General features: G+C 40.2%; 1 protein-coding gene across 1 annotated transcript in view; it reads right to left on the bottom strand.

Moving 5' to 3' along the window:
* PGM5 (phosphoglucomutase 5) overlaps nucleotides 1-21,264 on the bottom strand; it is an 80,427-nt gene that overhangs the window by 27,814 nt on the left and 31,349 nt on the right. Inside the window, exon 7 of the mRNA XM_054184707.1 lies at nucleotides 3,467-3,582. Coding sequence (XP_054040682.1) covers nucleotides 3,467-3,582 — 116 coding nt within the window. The remainder of the gene's footprint in view (nucleotides 1-3,466; nucleotides 3,583-21,264) is intronic.

The raw sequence follows: 21,264 nt of genomic DNA, 5'->3' as shown, positions 1-21,264 counted from the left end.
TGTTATAAAACCAAGGCTCTGTATTATTTGGAAATTAGAGCTGGGCTGGATTACCTGGGTGCACAAGCAATGGGTCTCCAGTGCTGTTCGGTTAGTTTGATGATAGAATGTAGATAGATATCTGATTCTATTGATGATAGAATGTAGATGATGATAGAATGTACCTTTTTTTTACAGAAAACCCCTTTCTCTTGCACAGAACAGCAAGTTTCCCACTCTGATCAGCTATACGGTAGATTTCTTTAAATATTCCACGCTGAAAGCTAAAGAAGTGCCAAGTTTAAGTGCCCTAAATAGATATGATGGAGGGGAAAGCTGTAAAATTGATTCAAATGCCCAATACTGGCAGAAATTTGTGAGGGTCACGCAGCTTAGAAAATTACTAAAAGATTCGCAATAAGGTAAATATTTATTGCTAAAAACAGCTTGCATCGCTAAAGTATTGGTCACCTACAGACCAGCCTGCGTTTTACAAATAAACCTCCTGGCATATGAGATATTTTCAGACAGCTGCATTGAACTGAAAGGTGATAAGGAAACTGAGGTAGGGAGAAAAGCAAACTTTAGGTATCACAGTCATTGCATAATTGTCCTGCAGGCACTGTCACAATTAATTTACACAGCAGCTACACATGCACTGAGGAATTTAAACCCAGTGCTCAAGTTGTCTAGATGCCCACGTGACTGAATCTTGAGGGTTCAGACTAGTCTTTAGATGGCATTGGCTTAAATGGGAGGTCAGGAGGCTTTCTGCACTGAAGTGCTGCAGGTACTACAACGCTCATCTGACCAGAACATACAAAGATGCACAGATTAAATACAGCTGTAGAGCAGCTCTCCACGCTGGCCAGCAATATGTTGTTCAAACACCCTCAGAATTCACAAGAGACAGAATTTATCAGGAATCTGCAGAATTAATGGTAGGATAAGAGAACCAGATTCAGACAGGAACACAAAGAATGCTAGGAACACGGAGACTGGTCTGAAGTCAGGAGACGGGAGCTGCAAAATCGGGAGAGAGGCTATAGTACAAAATGCAATTGCTCTAGGGCCCTACAGAAGGATGTAAATGAAGGATAAAAGTCAAGCGCAAAACCAGAAAGAAGTCAGAGGAATTATCTTGCCTACCTCGAAGAACAGACAAACTCCAGAGGCCCTTCCTTGACCTCTAAGAGACACCTGTCCCTCTTTTCCAACTTCAACAACCATCTGATACTCAGGGTAATAAAGTTAGGCCAATGCCCTCAGCATTTCAGTAGATCAAGCCCTGAAATCACTTCTCTTGATTCCTATATAACTGCTCTGCAGGGCCAAAGTCCAGCAATGCTTGGGACAGCCTGCTTAGCAAGACCTGAACGTGCCTTTTCAATGTGCCAGAGAAATCTGATGTTTGGCATTTTTTTATAACTGCAACATAAAATTTTAATGACAAGTCTCCTGACAGGAGACAAGGCTTCTACTAAGCAACCAAAGATTCTTCCCTTCTCCCTGGGAAAGAAAGTATTTGTAGGAGTTGTACTCAACATCACCAGATGACGATGGTCTAGGAACCTTACTTCCCAAGCAGAAACAGGCCCTGATGCAGTGCTTTGTCATGGCATATGGCACATAGAGGCCAACCCTTCTTTCTCTACATACCTCTGCAGATAAAAGTGCATGCAGTAGCAGATGCTGTGCTCCATGGGCTAAGGTACCCAGATGTACCTAAGCCTATGGGAACTCACCATCAAATTCCTACAAACTCCTTTCAGTCAAACCCCACACTTCCCCTTCTTCAGCCTGATGATGAAGGCAGGAGTTTTTTTCCAAATAATCTGGGTGCTAATGGGGTCATATTGATGTCTAAAGACCCACCCAAGTTTCATGGAAATATCTGGTTTTGGATGAGCAGGAGGAACTTCAATATTTAGATGAGAAGGGTACAGAACTGGCCTGGTGAAAAAGCATCAAAAAGCAGTGAGAGTTGAAAACTGTCCGGTCCAGATTTCTCATGGGCAAATGGAGACGCAGTCTAACAACACACCACAACAAATGGCAGTACATTCTGATAGGTACAAGACTTTCCTGCCCCTATCTCCAAGTTAGAACTCACTCAATAAGATTGCAAAACAGCCTTTGAAAATATCTATTCAAAAGATATATCCAAGGCAATACAAATCTGTGCCAGTCACAGCAATTAAGCCAAGACATTCAGGTTGCTAATCATGGGACATTGGTTCCCACTCACAATAGAAAGAAAATGAACATTCATTATTAATTTAAATTCTCTTTTTACAGATAGACACCCAAAGAAATCTAACACGTTTTTGGTTCTTCCATCATAGTCCATTCAGATACTTACAGAAAGGTTAATGACAGGCTAACACATAAAGTGGCACGTCTGTGGCTTAAAGGTATCCTCATTTCTAAAAAAACAGCATTCTGCTCTAATTGACCTCAACCAACAAACTTAATACTAGACTTAACTCAAAGCAAAAAGAAATTTGTAACCAGGTTTCACTGCATGATAAATTATTTTCCATGGAAAGCTGTGGCCAATTAATTATATGCCAAAATAAAGAACTCCGCGGAACTCACATCAAAATACAGATAAAATTATTAGCCAGGCAAATGGTTAAGTCATTCTGATATGTGTGTATTCAAAAACACTTGTAACATAACCCTACTAATAAATAGAAAGAAGAAATAATTTCTCAGGCAGAATTCAGGAAAGAAAAAAAAGAAACACTGTGAAATTTATTCAGTTTTTCTCCTAAACAAAAAACATGTTTGTGCAGATTTACAGACTACATATTTTAATTGTTCGCTGTAATGTTTCCTGTCAGTACTGAATTCATGAGGGCTCAAATTTGTCTTTCATTCTGCATTCTATTGTTTGACTGGTTCTTGGGACAGATAAGGGAGAAATACTTAGGGAAAACACAGATGCTGACATGTAACTGAATTTCGTCTAATGACAATTTTATATGACTTTTGAGCAATTGTGATGTTCTCAAAAGAGATGCGTGCAACAGGTTTGATTAGACACACCATTAGACAAACCAATCCTCATACTTTGCACACTGAACCACACACATTAGGAAAAAAACGACGTGGTTTCTCCAAACAGGCAAAATCCCCCCAAATGCTGCTGCAGCCTGTGGAAAGACTATTACAGTGGAACCAGTGACACCTTCCTGCAACATGTTCAAATCAGAAGAGAGTGCTGGGCACCTCCAAAAGCTGTTTGGGCAATGATAAGATTGCCTCTGGTTTCTGAATGTCCATCTTTCACAATTTTCATACCTCAAGTAACTAGACTCCAGAGTTGCAAGAAGACCCTCAAGATGTGAACAACTGTCAGTTCTCTGTTCCAGCTCAAGATAGAGATAATTCGCTGATTCTCTTGGATTTGACTTGAGTCATCCAGGAAAATTAAAAGTTGTCATTAAAAGTCTGTGGAAATTTTTGATTAAGTGTTACTTACCAGTGCCAAAGCTTTCCTCTCCACAAAGCGAGCAACGTCCAGAGTCCATGAGATTGGAAAAATATCTCCAACCTGTTGGTGTCTCATACACAGGAACCTTCATTACTTTCGCCACTCTGGAAAAGACACAATAAAACATCATACAATTAAGACAGTGCTTTTTTTACATATGGCCTGAGATCAGTTGAGGAGCATTCTAGGTCTTGCTACGTCTCCTGACAGCTGGGCTATAAGTAAAAAAAGGAAAAAAAAAAAAAACAAACCAGAAAAAAAGAGAACAGATCAACAGCAGCATTCAAAACCAATCCTTGTTTCAGAACCTGACTTCAACCAGAACCCAGGTATATTCATAGAGTAAGTGTAGTATTTTGGAAAACGTAGGACCTCAGCTCAATAGGCTTTACCAGTACCTTTGCTGAGCAAGAAACAGTTATACCTAGAGATACACAGCTTTGTTATGCTAATATTTTAATGCAAGTTAAAGCATCATGTTGAAGTACCTTCCTTTACAAAACACAAGTGGCCAACGCTGATATGCTTGAAAGACACTTTTACTTCTGTTCATGTGTTCAAAGCCAAGACAATACAGGAATGTTTCCACGATGCAGCATCTCCTCTAAAAACAGCTTTCCCAGTCTCAACCTGAGTCTGAACTTACTTTCCCTGTCTCCTCTGACACACCTAAATGAAACACTCCCACTAGCTGGCTGAACTGACAGTATTTTCAAGAGCCAACATAAACCACCATATAAGCTGGATGCACTTTCTCCTCCCCAGGTTGTTAACCGGTAATTATTCCTGTTATAAACTATAATGAAAAAATCCTTTCTTGAACTAAGAAAGGAAAAATAAAAAACAAACCACCAAATCCTCTAAGGAACTCACTACCAAGCTGGGATTTATGTAGAATTAATATTACCATTCTTCTTGTTTCTAATTATATTTGCTCATTTCCATTGTGTGCCTAGGATTTTCAGAGCCAACTGCTTTTTAGTACGAAAAATAAAACTTGAGATACAGTCAAGCAATCTGACTGACTAATTAGAAAGGACCTTACGATCTCCCTAGGATTGCTGCAGCAATCACACCTAACAAACATTTCCTTAATTCCACCCCCACAGAAGAATACTCGATGTGAGATGATTTATGTAATTTTAACTACAGTCAAGCCCAGGCAAAGCAGATCAATCAAGGCGCTTCATACAATCCACGCAGAATTTATGTCAAGGTGAAAGCAGTCACCTCTCTGATCAACAGAGACACCTGTTTTCAGACAGTCCATCACTCTGTCTGAAAGTAGGCATGTAAAGTAGATGAGATGAACTGTCCAAATATGCAAATACTGACCCTTTCAAAACCTGGTACATACATGTACCTAAATTACAGGTACTGAAATCTTTACATTGTTAATTACCACTGGTATTAAGTCTCCAAATCCACTTTTTTTATCCATTGTTATCTAAGTCTCCCTCTATTGAGCCTAGTTGTTCATTTTTGTACTAATATTCTACACCTAAAAAGACTGATTTTTAAATGAGATAGAGTAAGAATTGCTGATACTTCTTTGAAAAGAGCTGAAGTGGGACGTGGAGAAAAAAATACGATCAAAATGTTTAATACTAAACTCCATTTTCATGTCTCCAGTTTAGAGGTAAAGGCAAGCGTATACCTCCTTGTGTTTATACAGCACCAGCTAAATTATTGGCCCTTAGAAATGCTGCTGCATAAGGGAGATTATACAGTGCTGAGCTGAACAGGTTTCTGGCTGGCTCTGCAAAAAATCAAGAACATAAAAGGATTTAATCCCTGCGTGACAGTAACTGCAGGCTGGGACCAGGACCGTACTGCCAAAAAGTAGAAAACAATCAACCAGAAAACAATGGCTAACAGGCTGGAAGAGCAAAACCAATTCTCTTGAGGTAGCCTAACAATACAGCAGGAATATCTCTGCTTGCAGAAATGTTCCCATATCCTGGTACTGTTTTTGGAGAAGGAAATCCTTTCCCTTTCACTTTTCTGTATTCCTCTAGCCTGCGGACAAACAGCCTTGGTTGGACCTATCTTGACCAGCACCACAGGCTTCCAGGGGCCGTACTGGTTTTCAAAGATTTCTATGCACTAGGCTAGCACTGAAAATACAGATGTTGATTCTGTTGTTTAAGACTTTAAACTAAGCCTTTCAAACAAACAAACATAATATACATATAAACATACACACGCAAGAAGTTTATAGTGAAATATGACAAGATTGTTTCTTGCAATATTTTTTTGTTCTTGACTCTTAAGACTTCAACAGAGTAAATAAGTAGAAACACTGAAAATTAAGCATACTCTTGTAATTGCAATTTTACTGAAATAAAGAATCAACACTGGAAGTCTCAACAAATGAAGAATGTGCCCTTACGCAACCTACAGACGCTTAAGGTGAATGATCACCCCAGGAAACATGAGAGGGGTTCCCACAGGAAGTAGCAAATAATTCTAAATGCTGCAGACTCAGAGAAATAATGTGCTGCATCAGATCAGACAAATAACAATGCAAACTACAGGAAAATACCCTTAGAGGAAGGAAACTAATATTCTGTAATTGGGAAATTACTAGGTCTTCAAAGCCAGGGAAAACAGAGATTAAATGCAGGAAGGGGGAGGGATTTTTTATGCTCCCACATCTACATCTTTCTAAACAAGAAATATGACGGGTATGACCTCAGTGCGGAGAAAGTTTTTAAAAAAAAAAAACAACTTTTTTTTCACTTTACATTCACCCATCTGCTGTCTTGTAGGCAAAATGACAAAATGAGAGCTTTCACTCACTCCTACACCAAGTAGCCACATTTTTAAAAAACGAAGTCCCAGCCGAGACATGAGAGTAGCATCCCTTGTGGACCACAATTTGCAAATTAGTTTCTATGCATCACTGAAGTTTTCCAGCACTACCTAATGCAGCATATGAATTCATGACAAGCTTGAAAGACACTAAGGAAATATTTTATTCTGCTAGGCAAATAAAAGCTTAGGATGAGGGTTTCTAGAACTTGTAATCCTGCAAGAACAATTGCTGGTGAGTCATGGTAAAGGTTTTTGGTTTACCTATTACAAATCACATATCCATTAATTATAATCTATGAAGTTTTAGCAATGTACCTTCACAGGACAGTTCAAACAAGTCTGTATATACACAGCTTTATAAGTTTCTCTTCTTTCTGTACGTTTACACTGAGTCTTTAAATTTGGGAAGTTAGAAATGGAAAGTCAAGTGGTTTTGTTGCCTATATGAGATCTCTTGGTCAAACAGGATACTACTTCTCTCAGAAAGTGAGTTTTGGAACTGGTGCTGCAAAGAGTTTATATCTTGCAGAGGTCTCACTCATCAGAGTAAATTTTATTTGTCCTTATACATATGTATAATGCATCATTATCAAGATACTGATGCAGCAGTGCTCTTGTAAGGGCAATACCTCAGTCTCTGAGTTCTCTGGGTGAAGGTGTTAGCTGTCAAAAGGCCCAACTTGATGGATGAAATATACTTCCAGAGCAATTCAAAATAAAAACTGGAAAAAAATATGCCACATGAATAGGTTCATCTTCCTGGTCTATTTGAAGTAAAGGCATTCTATTTATGTCTAACCACACAGTTGATATACCTGTGTTTATATGTTCTATGAGTATGAACTATGTAGAAGGAATACAACAAACCATGGACATTCTGGTTCTTGTCACCTCAGACATCTAATGGGACTGACTTCAAACAGTATTCTTGCTTGCCTTCTTTCAGCGTTAAGTGCTCACTACATCAATGAGATTATACAATAAAGTTTCTTCTGTCTGTGTGTAGCGCTATTTAGCTCTTGCTAGACCAGGAAACAGGGTGTTTACACTTGGACCTAAACTGAAGGGCAGTCACCTTAGTTATTTTGCCCATATCAGAGCTAAGGGTATTTATGTTCCCAGTATGCTAAAATACTAATTAAGGAGGAAAAAAAATCAGAGTGGACTGTACTTTTTGCAATTACACACATTATTTAAAACTATATTTTGTGAATTTAAAAAAAGCAGGAGCAGCTGTTTTTAAATGGGGAGATAATAAAGTGAGTTAAAATAAGAATATAAAGTACTGGGAGATTATATAGTTAAATTCACCCTTCTACTGTACAACTTCATTCTCATTTTTATTTTGAAGAGCTAGTCTCACACTATCTATACTGACCACCCACTTTTTATTAAAACATAAGGAGAACACATATAATGCAACCATGAGAACCAGTTTGGGTTACTATTTTGCAGTTTGAATTATTGGAAAGTTTAGAATCCAACACAGCACTGTTAAGCCAATTTGTGAGCTCTACAATAAGTCTCAGCAAAGCATGAGCTGTTCAGTTCATAATAAAGGTAATAATGAACTTAATAATAATCTTCATAATGAAGATCAGGATTTTTGAAATTTTCCTGTCAGAAAAAAAAATTAACAGCTAATTCTAAAATTCTTCCTGAAAGCCTTAACAGACTAATGTGGAAAAAATATCTGTTCTGTGCCAGGAAACTGGGCTACGTATTGTACAGTTGCACATCTGAATATCCCAGGTCTTCTTCCTTATACTTCATAGCCATATGCATGTCACCTAACTAGGAGAACAGAGGGTACAGGACTCTTGATAGTCCAAATGATTTTCCTTGAAACTACAGTAAAAATATTATCCTGCTTAAACTCTGCAAATAGATAACTTTCCATTGGATAAAAAAAAATATTCTTTTATTTAAAAGGGTTAAAGCAGTATCCTTGTGTTATCCTTCTTTCAGTTTTCCACCCAGTAGAGACAACAGACTATTTCTGACAGATGGGCTAATCAATAAAGCAAAGTGGTCCTTGACGGTATTTCCCAGTCACTGTGGTTTTGCACTAGCAAAACACCACTGACGTAAGCAGAATTACCCTGACTTCCTTTAACCAAAATGAGAGAGAAGTCAGCTCCAACCTATTCTCTACAATGCCGCAAAAAGTCCTGATGAATACACGTCATTCAGATACAACAAATGGCCTGCGTCAAGCTGACTTTCTTGTGCCCAGTGCAACTTCTATAACTTCTGAGAATAGACCAGTCAATCAAACAAAATTATCCTGCCAAAGTTGTGATGCCTGTTCACCACAAAGATAAAGGTCACAACACTGGGGGAAGGGCTTTCTTTGACAGGCCTGAAGAACTGTTGTAAATGACTGTCTAGAGTTTTGCATTGTGGGTGAAATGCTGGCTAGGGTAAACTGCAGCATTGCATTCATTCTGGAGTCTTAACTTGGAGAAAGAAAGAGATATTAATGAAAGAATCACTAAAGAAGCTGCAATTGCATGTCTTTGTCTCTGTTGTCTTCTACCATCTGTAGGTATCAGCTGCACGTGTAAAAGATGCTCACAGACACTTGGGCGTTTCAAAACACAGGCTGGTGTTTCATGGACGCATTTTTTTTTTTCAGTCCTACTCCTCTCTGTGGAGCCAGGGCTGAAGTAGACAAGGTGCTGTAATTTAGAGTGCAACAAGCCTGATTCTGCAGAAGGGTAAGCACTCTTGGGCCCTAACAAACAGGAATTGAAGGCATTTGTGGGACACATGTGGGCTACTCTAGGGTAGTCTGTGGTAGCAGCATTTCACAAGAGATCAAACGTCTGTACATGTTTCTTTCAGAGTTACTGGCTATAGAAGAAAAAGGTTTGACACTGGGTCTTCTAAATCTCTACCTAGCCACTGAAGTTGACTGTGTTATCTAATGTCTAGCTGATAAAAGAGTCATTGATTTAAGACCTGAAGCATATTTTATTTTAAAGACAAGACTATGGTTTGACTGAAACTAAGAAAAATGGTTTTTCTTCCCACTTCTGTAGTCTTCCCGCACACAAAGAATTAAAAATATCTCAGGTAAGGATCTGTACCTGATTTATCAAGAAAATCATTTCCCTAGCTCAAAGTAAGTCTTCACACAATCTAACCTTGGCATAAAAATGTGTTTTATTTGATATTTTACTGCCTGAGATGTTTCAAAATTTTTGTAACACTCTGGACACTTCTGTGAACAAAATAACTGACTTATGTTTGCCTACAGCCATTTTGCCATCCCTTTATTAGAAATCCTGCTTTTGCCATTCTCTAACCATATCATACAGTCTTTGCCTTGATGGACTTACTGAAGTGTACTTGCAACCAGACCTGTAATTGCATGGGTTCACTTCTTTGGAGTGTTAAGATGACATCCAGGACTGAACTTCTACCATGCTGCTACAGTTTCTTTTCCCTGCAATCACGGGCATTAATTATCTCATTCCCTCTCCAACACTCAAATTTCTTTTGCAAAGAATTTTTTTTAAACTTTATTGAAAATTTAGACACAATATTCACTGCCTTTTTAGTCACCCAGTCCCTGTCCCATTCTCACTGCACGATGTTTCCACTTGTTCTTTCTATGGTCTCTTCTTGTTGGTGCTCTGAAGAGCTCTTTGCTACTTGTTTCTCAACTTCAGAAGTCTAATTCTGCTCACCTTTGGTCGGTTCCCCCTTCATTCTTATTACTTCATAAGATGCAGGAGCCACGAACTAAATGGTTTTAACTTTTTTCTTCAGTCTCATCTGTAAGTCTCTCCTTCTTTTTAACTATGCAGCTCCAACCGCCTGTGAGAAATTCACAGCAGTAGCAATGACAGCACCAGCACTGGCACCAACTATAATGTGAAATGGATGTTCTGCTTCTGGATGTTTTCACTCTGTCTGCACCACCTTCCCTTAAAAGGCTTCAACTGCATATTGTGCAAGGAGCAGAACTAAAACAACAGTCACCCCCCCTTATATGGTCAAGTATTACAGTGTTACTCCTTCCCAGTCTTTAATTTATTAAGCAAAAAGCAGTGGAATGCTAAGCCCTTGCACACAACACAGATAACCACGACATTTCGCTAAGATAAGATGTAAACTGCCATGTCTGGCAGAGAGGCTGTCAGGAGCACAAGGCAGAAAGAAAAATGGTTAGTAGACAACAAGTTCCTTTTCTTTTTGCTTTCTAGTATGCTACATCTCACAGAGAAAGATCATAGTAACAGAAATCAATAAACCAAAAACATCTGAAGACACTTTAGCTACAAAGGATCTAAAACCATTTAGCTTTCTTGGTTTTGCTTCCTCTCCACCCCTGCAAAGTTTTAACTCTAAAATGCTTCTGCTGGTGGACTAAAGGTACACTGAGCCAAGGTCTGGTGTTCAGGGGTAGTTTCTATCTTGAAAACTGGTAACTTCAGGTGTATTTTTGGGGCTGACAATTATTCTGAGGACGGTTATGGCTTGCTAATAACTGCAGAGGTCATCTCCTTGTTAATTCTATTCAGGACAGTTTGAATTCCCTTTCTGTCAATGGAGCCTCCTGGCACTCATGCAACGTAACTGCAGTGCCAACTAACTGTTCCAGTATTCTCTCCTGCCTCTCAGTCTCACACTGGCATTTCCCCATGTTTGAAACCTTTCAACAGCAAAAACTTAAAATTATCCCAGCACGAAAGGCAGTGTCCTACAAACACAACCTACCTTGCTCATGCCATGTAACACACAGCAACCATACATACTAGAAACTTATTTGAGCTACACAGAACACAGCACAATCTCTACTATACTCCAAGGGCGTGAACTAATAACGTGTGGAAGGTCAGACCCTTGGCTTTAAATTCCTAAAACAAATAAATTAAAAACTTAGATTCTCCCTTTGGACCCTTCAAGTTCATTGGAGCTTTCCTGTCTCCTGCAGGGGCAGACTTGAAAAGGCTTGCACCATCACAAGGACAGTTAAAACACACAGGATCGGGGAACTCAGGCTCCACAACACACACCCAGTGATGCCCTGAAGGCATTTTCACTCCTTGTTGCCACCTACAGGCTTCGGCGTGAACACACAGCTCAATGCTCCACACCATTCTGTTTTCCTGCACACAGACTCTGTAGTATCTCAGTCAAATGTTACAAGAGCCTTGGGCAACATACCAAAAAGACAGCACTTTTTCAAGTACTTGAGACACTTTAAAAGATAATGGTAAACTAATTTGTGTCCCAATCCCAACAGGCAACTTTCTGATTCAATCCCAGCGGGTAAAAGCAAATTCATGTGCCTAACTTTATAGGCAGCTACAGACCCAGGGGAACAGTGCAGAACTGAAACGCATTTTTAAGTAGGCCAACAGCTGCAGCACAGCTCTGCTTCAAATCTCTGAGAAAGGGCTGCAGAATGCTTCTGCCTCTTCCCTGCTCTTCAGGGAGTAAGTGGTCAAAGTAAAAATAGCCAGCACAGCTCCTTGCTGAGTCTGCCCTTGCCTCCAAACCTAATGTGATAATCCTGTCTACTATTGGCAGGAGGTGTAAGGCTACTTTTTATGGACACTGTACTTTACCCCAGTGTTCCTAATTTGCTGTGGAGTGAACTGCCACTGATGCAGAATTCACTGGTGAACAGGGACAATGAACGCACCTTTAACAAATATACGGAGCAGATGGCACGCAAAGCTGGAATTTTTCACCCCATATTTGCAGGTGGTGCAAGTAGGTTATTTTCGTAGTGATCAAGATATGAAATTACTGCCAATGTTAGAACTATCAATAGCATGCAAGTTAGGTATGTATTATTGCATTGTTGAGATTGTTTCCATCCCCAATTTGTGGGCACTATGAGGCATTGAAGAATCTTTTTCTGAGAAGTTCAATCACATTTAAGAAGTTACACAGGAGGAGACTTCATTCACAGGTTTAGGTTTTAAGGTCTTGAATACAGCTTTGGCTTATAAATTTCTCTCTGAAGTCTGGAAGATAACACAGAGTCCTAGCAACGAGATTCCATGGGAGAAAAACGTTCTCTGAAGACCTAAGTGCTTAATTCAATTTAAGTGAAGTTTGCACATACGGAAACTAAGAACTTTCCTTCTTTTCAAGGAAATAAAGCACTAAAGAAATCCCGCCATGAAAAACTGTATCAGAAATCTCTCCTTCAGATAGGAATGAGCCTGCAACATCTACTTCTGCTCAGCCTGACTATCATGGTATGAGCAGTGCTGTCAGCATGAAAGCACTGGAGGTCAGACTACAAAACACACAATTCTTTGCAGTCTCCAGAAAAAAAAATAAATTAAATCCTCCCTGCCAGCTTTTAAAAAAATCTCAGCACTTTGACAGATTTTAGCGTAGAGCAGATGTTCAGAAAAGAATCAGAAATGGACACAACCGCTAGAACACTTGACTTTAGCACAGTAATGAAGCACTGACTCAGTGGTGTTTGCTGTGAGTTGAGCTACTAAGGAGCACTTTCTTGAAATTGCTTTTAACATTGGAATTCTCCTGTAATAAGTACATTAGTAGGCCAAGAGAAATAAAAAAAATTCTTTCTCCCTTTTTTTAAAAGAAAAATTAATTTAATAATAAGACAAACGCTTAATTCCAGAAGCAGTATTTGCGCTCTTATTACAGGCAGTGGAACCAGGTCCTACATGAATTCACATCTAATTGCTAGAAATTATTCTCACTTACTTTTTACAAGGAATTAGTTGAGTGTAAAATTCTGTTTCCAAACTATTAATAATTTTACCCATTTGAACTCCTCACATGGCCAACACTTCTCTTTTTGTTCTCTCCCATTGAATGATAGGAGTCAGAATGAATCCACTGTGTTTAAAACTAACCCAGACTCTCAACCTGAATGCCTGTAGCTGGACTGAGTTTGCTAAGAGCAAGAGTTTATTCTAAGTACAGTATTTATACTAGTGTCCTTTTCTGCTGTGTGTGAAGGAAAACAGAGAAGTGACGGGGTGAGAAGAAACAAGAAAGGAGACCAGGAACAAGTCAGCAGTATTTCTCAGGTGCAGCTCCACAAAATTCATAGTCCAAATTTTTGTGGGAGGAGAGGAGTACAGTGATTTAAGTCCTGCTGGACACTCATAAACTTTAGGCAGCTGTGAAGGTGCAAATGGCAGTAAAACATATGCCATATTGTGCAACTGAGCATGGTCCAGGGATCCCTAACCTCATGGCAAAGAAGCTATCTGTTAAGCAGGTAGCAGTCTGGTCCCATCAGTGTGGCACTGTGCGCCTGTTGGTTGGTCTGCTTCAGAAGACAAGTTTCGTGCTTTGTTAGCACAAACACGCAGGCAGTGGGACTTGAGATAGTATCTCTGCACTGCTCTGTATTGTGCCGTGTAGACATTTCAGCTTATCCAGGCTTCCCTGAAACGTACTGCACTGTGTGAGGTAGGCATGATTCAGGCTTTGCTGGGTTACTGCACTGGATTTTCCTTAGCTGGAACAGTGTCCAGAATGGCCACATGCTTTATACAATTTCAAACTACAGTATTGCCTGTGGACACACAACCCAGTCTTCTGAGTTGTGTTCCTCCAGCCCCTTCCATTTCCATGCCTTCTTACGTCTTTTCAGCCCTGCTCCAGCAGGCCACCCATGCTGAGATTTATGAAGAGAAGCAACCTAGGAGGTTCGTGCTAGGGTATGGTGACTCAGTCACAGCACAACTTCATTTCTCCTTTACAGGACAACAAGTGTTTTATGCAAGGGCTCAGTGCCAAAAAGTAATGAGGGTAATACATAATAAAATGGGGGAAAACATAAAACATTGAAGTCATAGAAAAACTAGTACTTTTGTGCAGAGTTTCTTTTTCTATATTCTACATTCATTTTTTAAATAAACTGTTACAAAAGGCTTTTCCATCCAAATCTCTGGTTCTCATGAGTTCAGAAGTTAACTGTGCTCAAGTATTTTGCTGAACTGGTGCCAAGAGACAAAAGTCAACTAACTTGCTTTATTGTGTATTAAAAGCCCATTATAAAGCAAGACTACGATAAAGTAAGACCTGTTTCCAAGAAATATGCTAACAAATCCAGTACCTCGCAGACAGAAATACTGCTCCTTATGAAGAGAAAAAAAAATTGATGCCAAGGTGGATAGGTCTGTGTAAATAAAGATAAGTTGGACGGTTTATTTTTTTAGAGGGAGGGAAGAAGTAATTTCAATGTGCAAAAATGGACGTGTTCATCCTCTTGCTTCTGATTTCTCCTCATTGTGTACATCTATATAGAAAAACAGGATGCTGCGGACACACCCTGTAAAGAAGCCCAATGATTCTTTCGTATAACTAAAGCTAACTGAGATGTTTTCATTTTCAATTTGTCACAAATTGTAGCTGAGACACCTCCAGAGCTCACGGGAGCAAGGCCAGTCTGTCAGATCCACATGGGGGAAGAAAACCACTTAGAATAAACAGTTACTGAATGTTAAGAAGTTATTTGTCTTCTCTGAATCTCTGCCCATATGGATCGAGCTCACTCATGGTGACTTTCCTGCAGTCTCCCAAGTCACAGTGTGACGTTTAAAAGATCCTCAAGATAGCTGGTTAAATAAGAAGTGTGTAAAACAGCTCTCCTTAAATTGGGGCATGAGAGCAGGCACAGGAGGAACTCAGCAGACTCCTTGCCCATTTTATCTCAGGTATGGGAATACTCTTAGGTATGCTGAAGTGTTGCCAAGACTCTCACCCATTCATTAGTAAGAAACTTTTAATGTGCTGGATCATCCCTGTGAAGAATTTCCAAAACAACATTGCCAGGCTATCCACAACTCTTCCCAGTGAAACAAAGAATTGACTTGTCTGGTTCAAATAACAAAGTGCTCTGAAAACATATGACACGTGGAGCTTGATTCATCCTGCATCTGATGGTCGCTGTAAGGACAGAAAAGGAAGGTCGGATGGAATAAAAGAAAGCTGCAGTTAATTATTACGGTAAACTCACCAGGACATTCTACAAACACTTCATTCCAGTGAGTTACAAGAACTTACTGCTGAGCAATACCCACCACAAAGACAATTTTTGCAAAGGACCAAAGTAAGATTTAAACTGGATGAGGAGCATGCAGCTCACAGACTGGTAACAATGTCAGTAAGATCCTAGGATTGGCAAGGGAAGCATGAATCAGGCCTCTTCAGCATCTCTAAATGATGGGAGAAAGAGAAAAACAAACCATGTTTGTACAGAGCTTTGACAAAAAGAAGCTAAGTGAGCTTTAAGTGTACTTTATGGGGAGCTGATTCACTTGAACACGATGAAGTAATCTTGTCAATCTATCAGCTCACAGTAGGCCTCCTGAGAACATACGGACTCATATGATTTTACAACACAATTTCTTGTGTTCCTGAAGAACTATTTAAGCAGGATTCAGGAAACTAGGAGGGGTGTAGAATTAACTCTTGATTCTGGAAGACTCAAGAACCAAGAGCTGGTGTGGACCAGTGCACAAGGGCTAACAACCAATGCTGTCTGGCCCACGAAGGAGCTATCCTTATGATCACATCACGCCCAATCTTCCCTAAGAAATCAATCTTCATACAGGAAGAAAGATACTGAGAAAAACATGACACTGGATGATTGCAGAGGTAAAACAATCCAGCAGACTACCCCAGCAGTGAGTGATCAGCCAGTCAGGAGCAGCTGCTAAAGAACTTAATTCTCCAGTTTACAAATAGATCTATGACTAAGCTAATTTCCTAACACAATGCAGCAGTAAGTGTACGGAGACATTTGCTCTATCTATATTATTCCTCTCCAGAATCACAGAAAGACTCTGCAGGCCAGCCAAACCACCTGTAATGACTGCACATTGACATTAGGTAAGGAGGCTCTCTAGCATCTTACGGGAGACTCCTAGCATGCTGTGAGCCTACCTGTCAGAGTAACAATAAGAGTTACTGTGGAAAAGAGACAGGGAGTGTCACCTTTATCATGCCACCTGGAAGTCTATCCATAGATAGGGTTCTGTCAGTCTTGGGCAGGGGGGAAGCAAATTTTGCCACAGCATTGTGGTGCTTGGTGGTCGAAAATAGATAAAGTGTGGGGCTGCTCTCTCATTCTTCCTAGATGGAAAGTACACACTAAAAGTTAAAAGGAAATGTGAAAAACTTGAAGAAAATGGAAGCAAGGAGCAAACGACAGTCAGGGCACTGAAAATTCCTTAAACAATATGAATTACAGTGATTATGGATGTCTCTTAACCTAGACTACCTATAATGATTAGTAATGTTTATGACATTTCAATAGAAGGACATAGTGGAGTACCAGGAAGATACTGCTGAACTTTGGTAGTTAGACATGGAAATAAACACCTTCTAGATCACACACAGACAGACCACAGGTTCCCACGATGCTGTAGTCCTACACATACCGCACCTGAGATCCACACTACCAAACAAAATAAATAAAACAGAGCAATCCTTAAAGGAAATCTACAGGCTGTGGCTTGGTCCACACTGTAACATTTTGACATGATGTTGTTTTAGTGATAATAAATGCTACTCAGACAGCAAAACCCTAGTGAGTTTCATCAACAACAAAGCCCATACTTCTCAGAAACTCAAATGAGTGATATAACTGATATAAGTGATGAAAACGTGAAAAATTCTCACTGGTCACCCAGCCAAATCAACTAGGATAAAAAACTATTTATGCATTACAGTCACAAGCTATATATGTAGGAAATTACTCTTCTTCTCTTTAATAAACACACATCCCCCACGTATAATATGCAAGTTCATGAAAATGCCATCACTGCCTTCGATGGCATTTCCAGGAACCCAAACTTATGAGTTTGAAAACTTCTAACAAGAAGTATTAGAGTAACTAATGTTGTTTTCAAGTGTTTCTCTTGGTTACAAATGTATTGGAAAGCTTTGCATGAGATGCAGTCTGTGTAACTCTTTCTTATTATGGGCTTGTTTTCTTCAGTGTGTGGGATGCTAACAGGTGTACTCATCATAATGTTCCACACCAAATGCTGTTCTCATGTTGCTTTAGTCATCAGTTCAAGATTCAAATCCAAAATGCATAACTTCGCACCCTCTTTTGCAAATGTTTCAAGAGTCAACTCCCAAAGGAAGTATAACATTCAGGACAGAGTGCCTGTGACTCCCTGCCTTGTGAAAACTTCATTGTCCCCTTCACACAAGCTCTAATAGAATGACTAGAAACAGCTGTTTACATATACAGTATCTAGATATGCCTGTGCTAAAAGTAAGGCTAAAGGCAAGAGACAAAAGCTGCTTTGCTAAAGACAACTAGCAAACACAAGCGTTTCTATGAGTATACAATGAGGGAGAGATGTGCTTTGGCAGCAACATACCCCAGCAGAATTTTGTCTTTCACATAATAAAACCAGCTGGCACAGTGCTCAGAGTCCCTGTGAGGTGAAATTAGAATCATAGAATCATAGAATATTGCAAGTTGGAAGGAACCCATAGGGATCACTGAGTCCAACTCCCTGCTCCTCGCAGGACTACCTAAACCTAAACCATATGACTCAGAGCGTCGTCCAGACGCCCCTTGAATTCTGTCAGGCTTGGTGCCGTGACCACTTCCCTGGGGAGCCTGTTCCAGTGACAAATTGCACACATATGTACTGTAGATCCACACAGAATCTGTGGTTTGATTGCAGAGTTCGTAGTACTAATGAAGAAAAGTTCAACCATCTGGCAAGCATGTGGCCATGCTCTCCAGATGTACTGCAATAATCCCCAAGGATATTCATGCCCTTCCTGGCTAAGACACAAGAATCAGTTTTCCTTACTATTTCAGCATTCATGTGTCTATAGAGTAAGTTAACTCCTCCTTGACAGTAAATTAAAGGACGAAGGGAATGGATAGCAATCAGGTATGATTTCTAGCACTTTCAGTGAACTTTTACATAATAGATATAACTCCTTTCAAGATTACAAGCTTGTTATAGCCTCCGAATTCTGCCATGGCTCAGCAGAAAGATTATGACTTATTCTAGGAAAGATACTGTCCACTTTTTTTATGACTGCAGCTGACCGTATTAGATAGATAGTCTGTGTCTGTCCCATTCCCAACAGCATGGCCTCTGACTCATTAATCTCTACGAGCAAAGGCAAGTTTTTTGGTATATACATCCAGAAAAACAGCTGTCACTAACACACTGCAGTATGCTGTATTAACAGCCTGTCTTGTTACTGCCTTCTTGAGCACGGCAGGTAGGAGGACAACCTTCTTAATGCATGGAAAGAACAGAAACAAACAAAAAGACTCAGGTTGCTTAAAGCAAGACTGTTCCCGGAAATGCAAATTCACCTACCAATATAAAACACTTAAGCACAAAATGACACAAGTCAATTTCTGTCCCAATTTCTGTCTGGACTTTGTCCCATTAAGGATTTGGCAAAAGCTTAATATTAGTGCAACAATGAAATGTCAGAAGGGTCTGTAATGCGTGCATACTATGGGGAAAAAAAACAAAGCTTGCTTGAAAAAGGAATAATAAACTCTCAAAGCTTCCACACTTCTCCATCCTCAAACAGGGACATTTTCTGTTCTAGCCTCAAGTCCTGCACGGTCACTGCTGCATACAAAACCTGTGCGTTTTCCAGCAATAAAAGTGATCTATGAAGGCAGGGGGGAAATGTTTTATAAGTTCTCTTACTCTATAGGAAATGTGAGGGAGATTTTATTATACCAGAAAAGAGAAGACATGTAATAAATATAGAAAAGGGAGAAGTATTATCCTTGCATCCTTCTGTTGATACTTACTGAGGTGAGCCTCAGTAATGTCATCACCAATGACTGGCAAGACCTGTGGTCTTTTACAGGAAAGGCAATAATCCTATGAACTAAGCACAGGGAAAAGGCTCTCCATTAACTCAGGAGTACACATGGCCCATAATCATTAGCTTTTCTAGGCCTATTACAGTGAGGTCAGATGGTTCAAAAGGCACTATTCCTATGTTCACTGACAAAGACACAAAACAGATGTGAATATAACCACAACATGCGGTACAAAATTCTGTATTGACGGCGATTCAAATTGGGGTTTCCGTACTGTGAATTGTCTGAATAATAGAGAAAAAAACAGCTTTAGGTACCTATTAGAAGTTACTGGTAGCTTCCACAGCCTCTTCTTCACCTCGCACGTACTGTAACACTACATACATCCTCTCACACAGAATCAGCAGGATAGCTCAGAAAATGATCAGGAAAAAAACACTGCAGGTTTCTCCAGTTGGATAATTCTTTGGTTTAGAAGAAACTAAAAAAGTAAGTAGTTTAAGGCAACATCAAGGTTTTCTATACATCACCTTGCTGTTAATCATGGTAACTAAAAGACTACAAGAGTGCAGACAAGCTGAACAGTCTTGGTAGCACGAGGACTTTCCAGCAAAGGTCTCTTCATAGCACCACAGCATTATAAAATAATTCAGATAGGACGTGACCATGGGAGGTCTCTAGTCCAACACCCTGACAAAAGCAGGGTCAGCTATGAGGTAAGACCAGGTTGTTCATGGCTTTATCCAGTTGCACACTGAACAACTTCCTTGTTTCAAATTATTATCGTTGCCTCTTGTCCTCCCACCATGCATAGCTGTGAGGTGCCTGGCTCTACCTTCTTGACAGCCTCTCTGTAGTTACAGGTGGCTGCTGTTAGGTCCCACCAAAGCCATCCTTCTGCAGGCTAAACAAGCCCAGTCCCCAGCCTCTTCTCATATGGTCTGTGCACCAGCCCCTATCTGTCTTGGTGATCTTATGCTGAACTCACTCCAGTTTATTGATGTCTTTCCTGTACTAGGGATCCCCAAACCAGACACAGTATCTGGAAGTGGTTTCATAAGTGCTGCACAAAGGAGAATAATCACTTCCCTCACTCTCTGTGCCATGCTCTTACTCATACAGCCCAGGGTGCCGTTGGCCCTCTCTGATTCCAGAGCACACAGCTGGCCCTTGCCCAGCTCACTGCCCACCATGGCCCCGGGTGGTCTCTGCAGAGCTTCTCTTCAGCCCTTCTGTCCCCAGCCTGCATCACTGCAGGGCTCTGCCTTTTTAGGGGCAGGACTTAAAATTTGTCCTTGCTGAATTTCACCAGGTCCCTGTCCATCCATCCCTCCCAGCTATCCAGACTCCCCTGACTGGCAGCTCTGCCTGCCAGCATACCAACAGGTACCCCCCCAATTTGGTGTCACCTGCAAGCTTGGCTAGAGTGCCCTGCATTCCCTCCTCCAGACCACTGATAAAGATGTTAAACAGGACAGGTCACAGAACAGACCCTTGCAGTACCAGCTCATTAACCTAACCAGGTCCTTCAGCCTGACCACCAAGCCAGACTTTTGCATATCTACTTGTCCACCCATCCCAATGATAAAGTCCTGAGATGGATACAAGAATATTGTGGGGCACATTGTCAAAAGCCTTACTAAAATAGAAGTAAATTACTTCTGCCGCCTAACCTCATCAACAGATTCAATCGTTTTATCACTCAGGCAATCAGGCTGGTTAGGCATGATTTATTCGAGTAGCTCCCTAATGATGCATTTAGATTCGGATTTCCTTCCTTACACTAGTTCTGCTTTGTCTCTCTTGCAAACTGTTCTGTGGATTTTGGTGAGCGAGAATTCGTAAGCACTCTGTGAGATTGTGATACTTGGCTGGGCTGGGAAAGAAGAAAACAGTTTCACAACTTTATGATAGCGTTCGTAGAAATAGAGAAAACTTAAAAGGAAGAAGAAACCATAATATGCTATAGAAATAGACTGTTACTACAGAATCACAGAATGTTTGAGGCTGGAAAAATCTTAGGTCTCTTTTGTTTCCCCACAAAAGGGAACAGAAGACAATGTTTCTGCTCCTCCAAGATTAATTTGACAATTCATGTGACTATGACATAAAGTAAGATCTGTTCTAACAGGACTCTCAAACTTCTTCAAATAATGCTAAGTACCCTGGCTCTATC

The sequence above is a fragment of the Rissa tridactyla genome, chromosome Z (genome assembly GCF_028500815.1).
Source record: "Rissa tridactyla isolate bRisTri1 chromosome Z, bRisTri1.patW.cur.20221130, whole genome shotgun sequence".
NCBI lineage: Eukaryota > Metazoa > Chordata > Aves > Charadriiformes > Laridae > Rissa > Rissa tridactyla.
The sequence above is the reverse complement of the archived record's forward strand: the minus strand, read 5'-3'. Positions and strand labels throughout refer to the sequence as shown.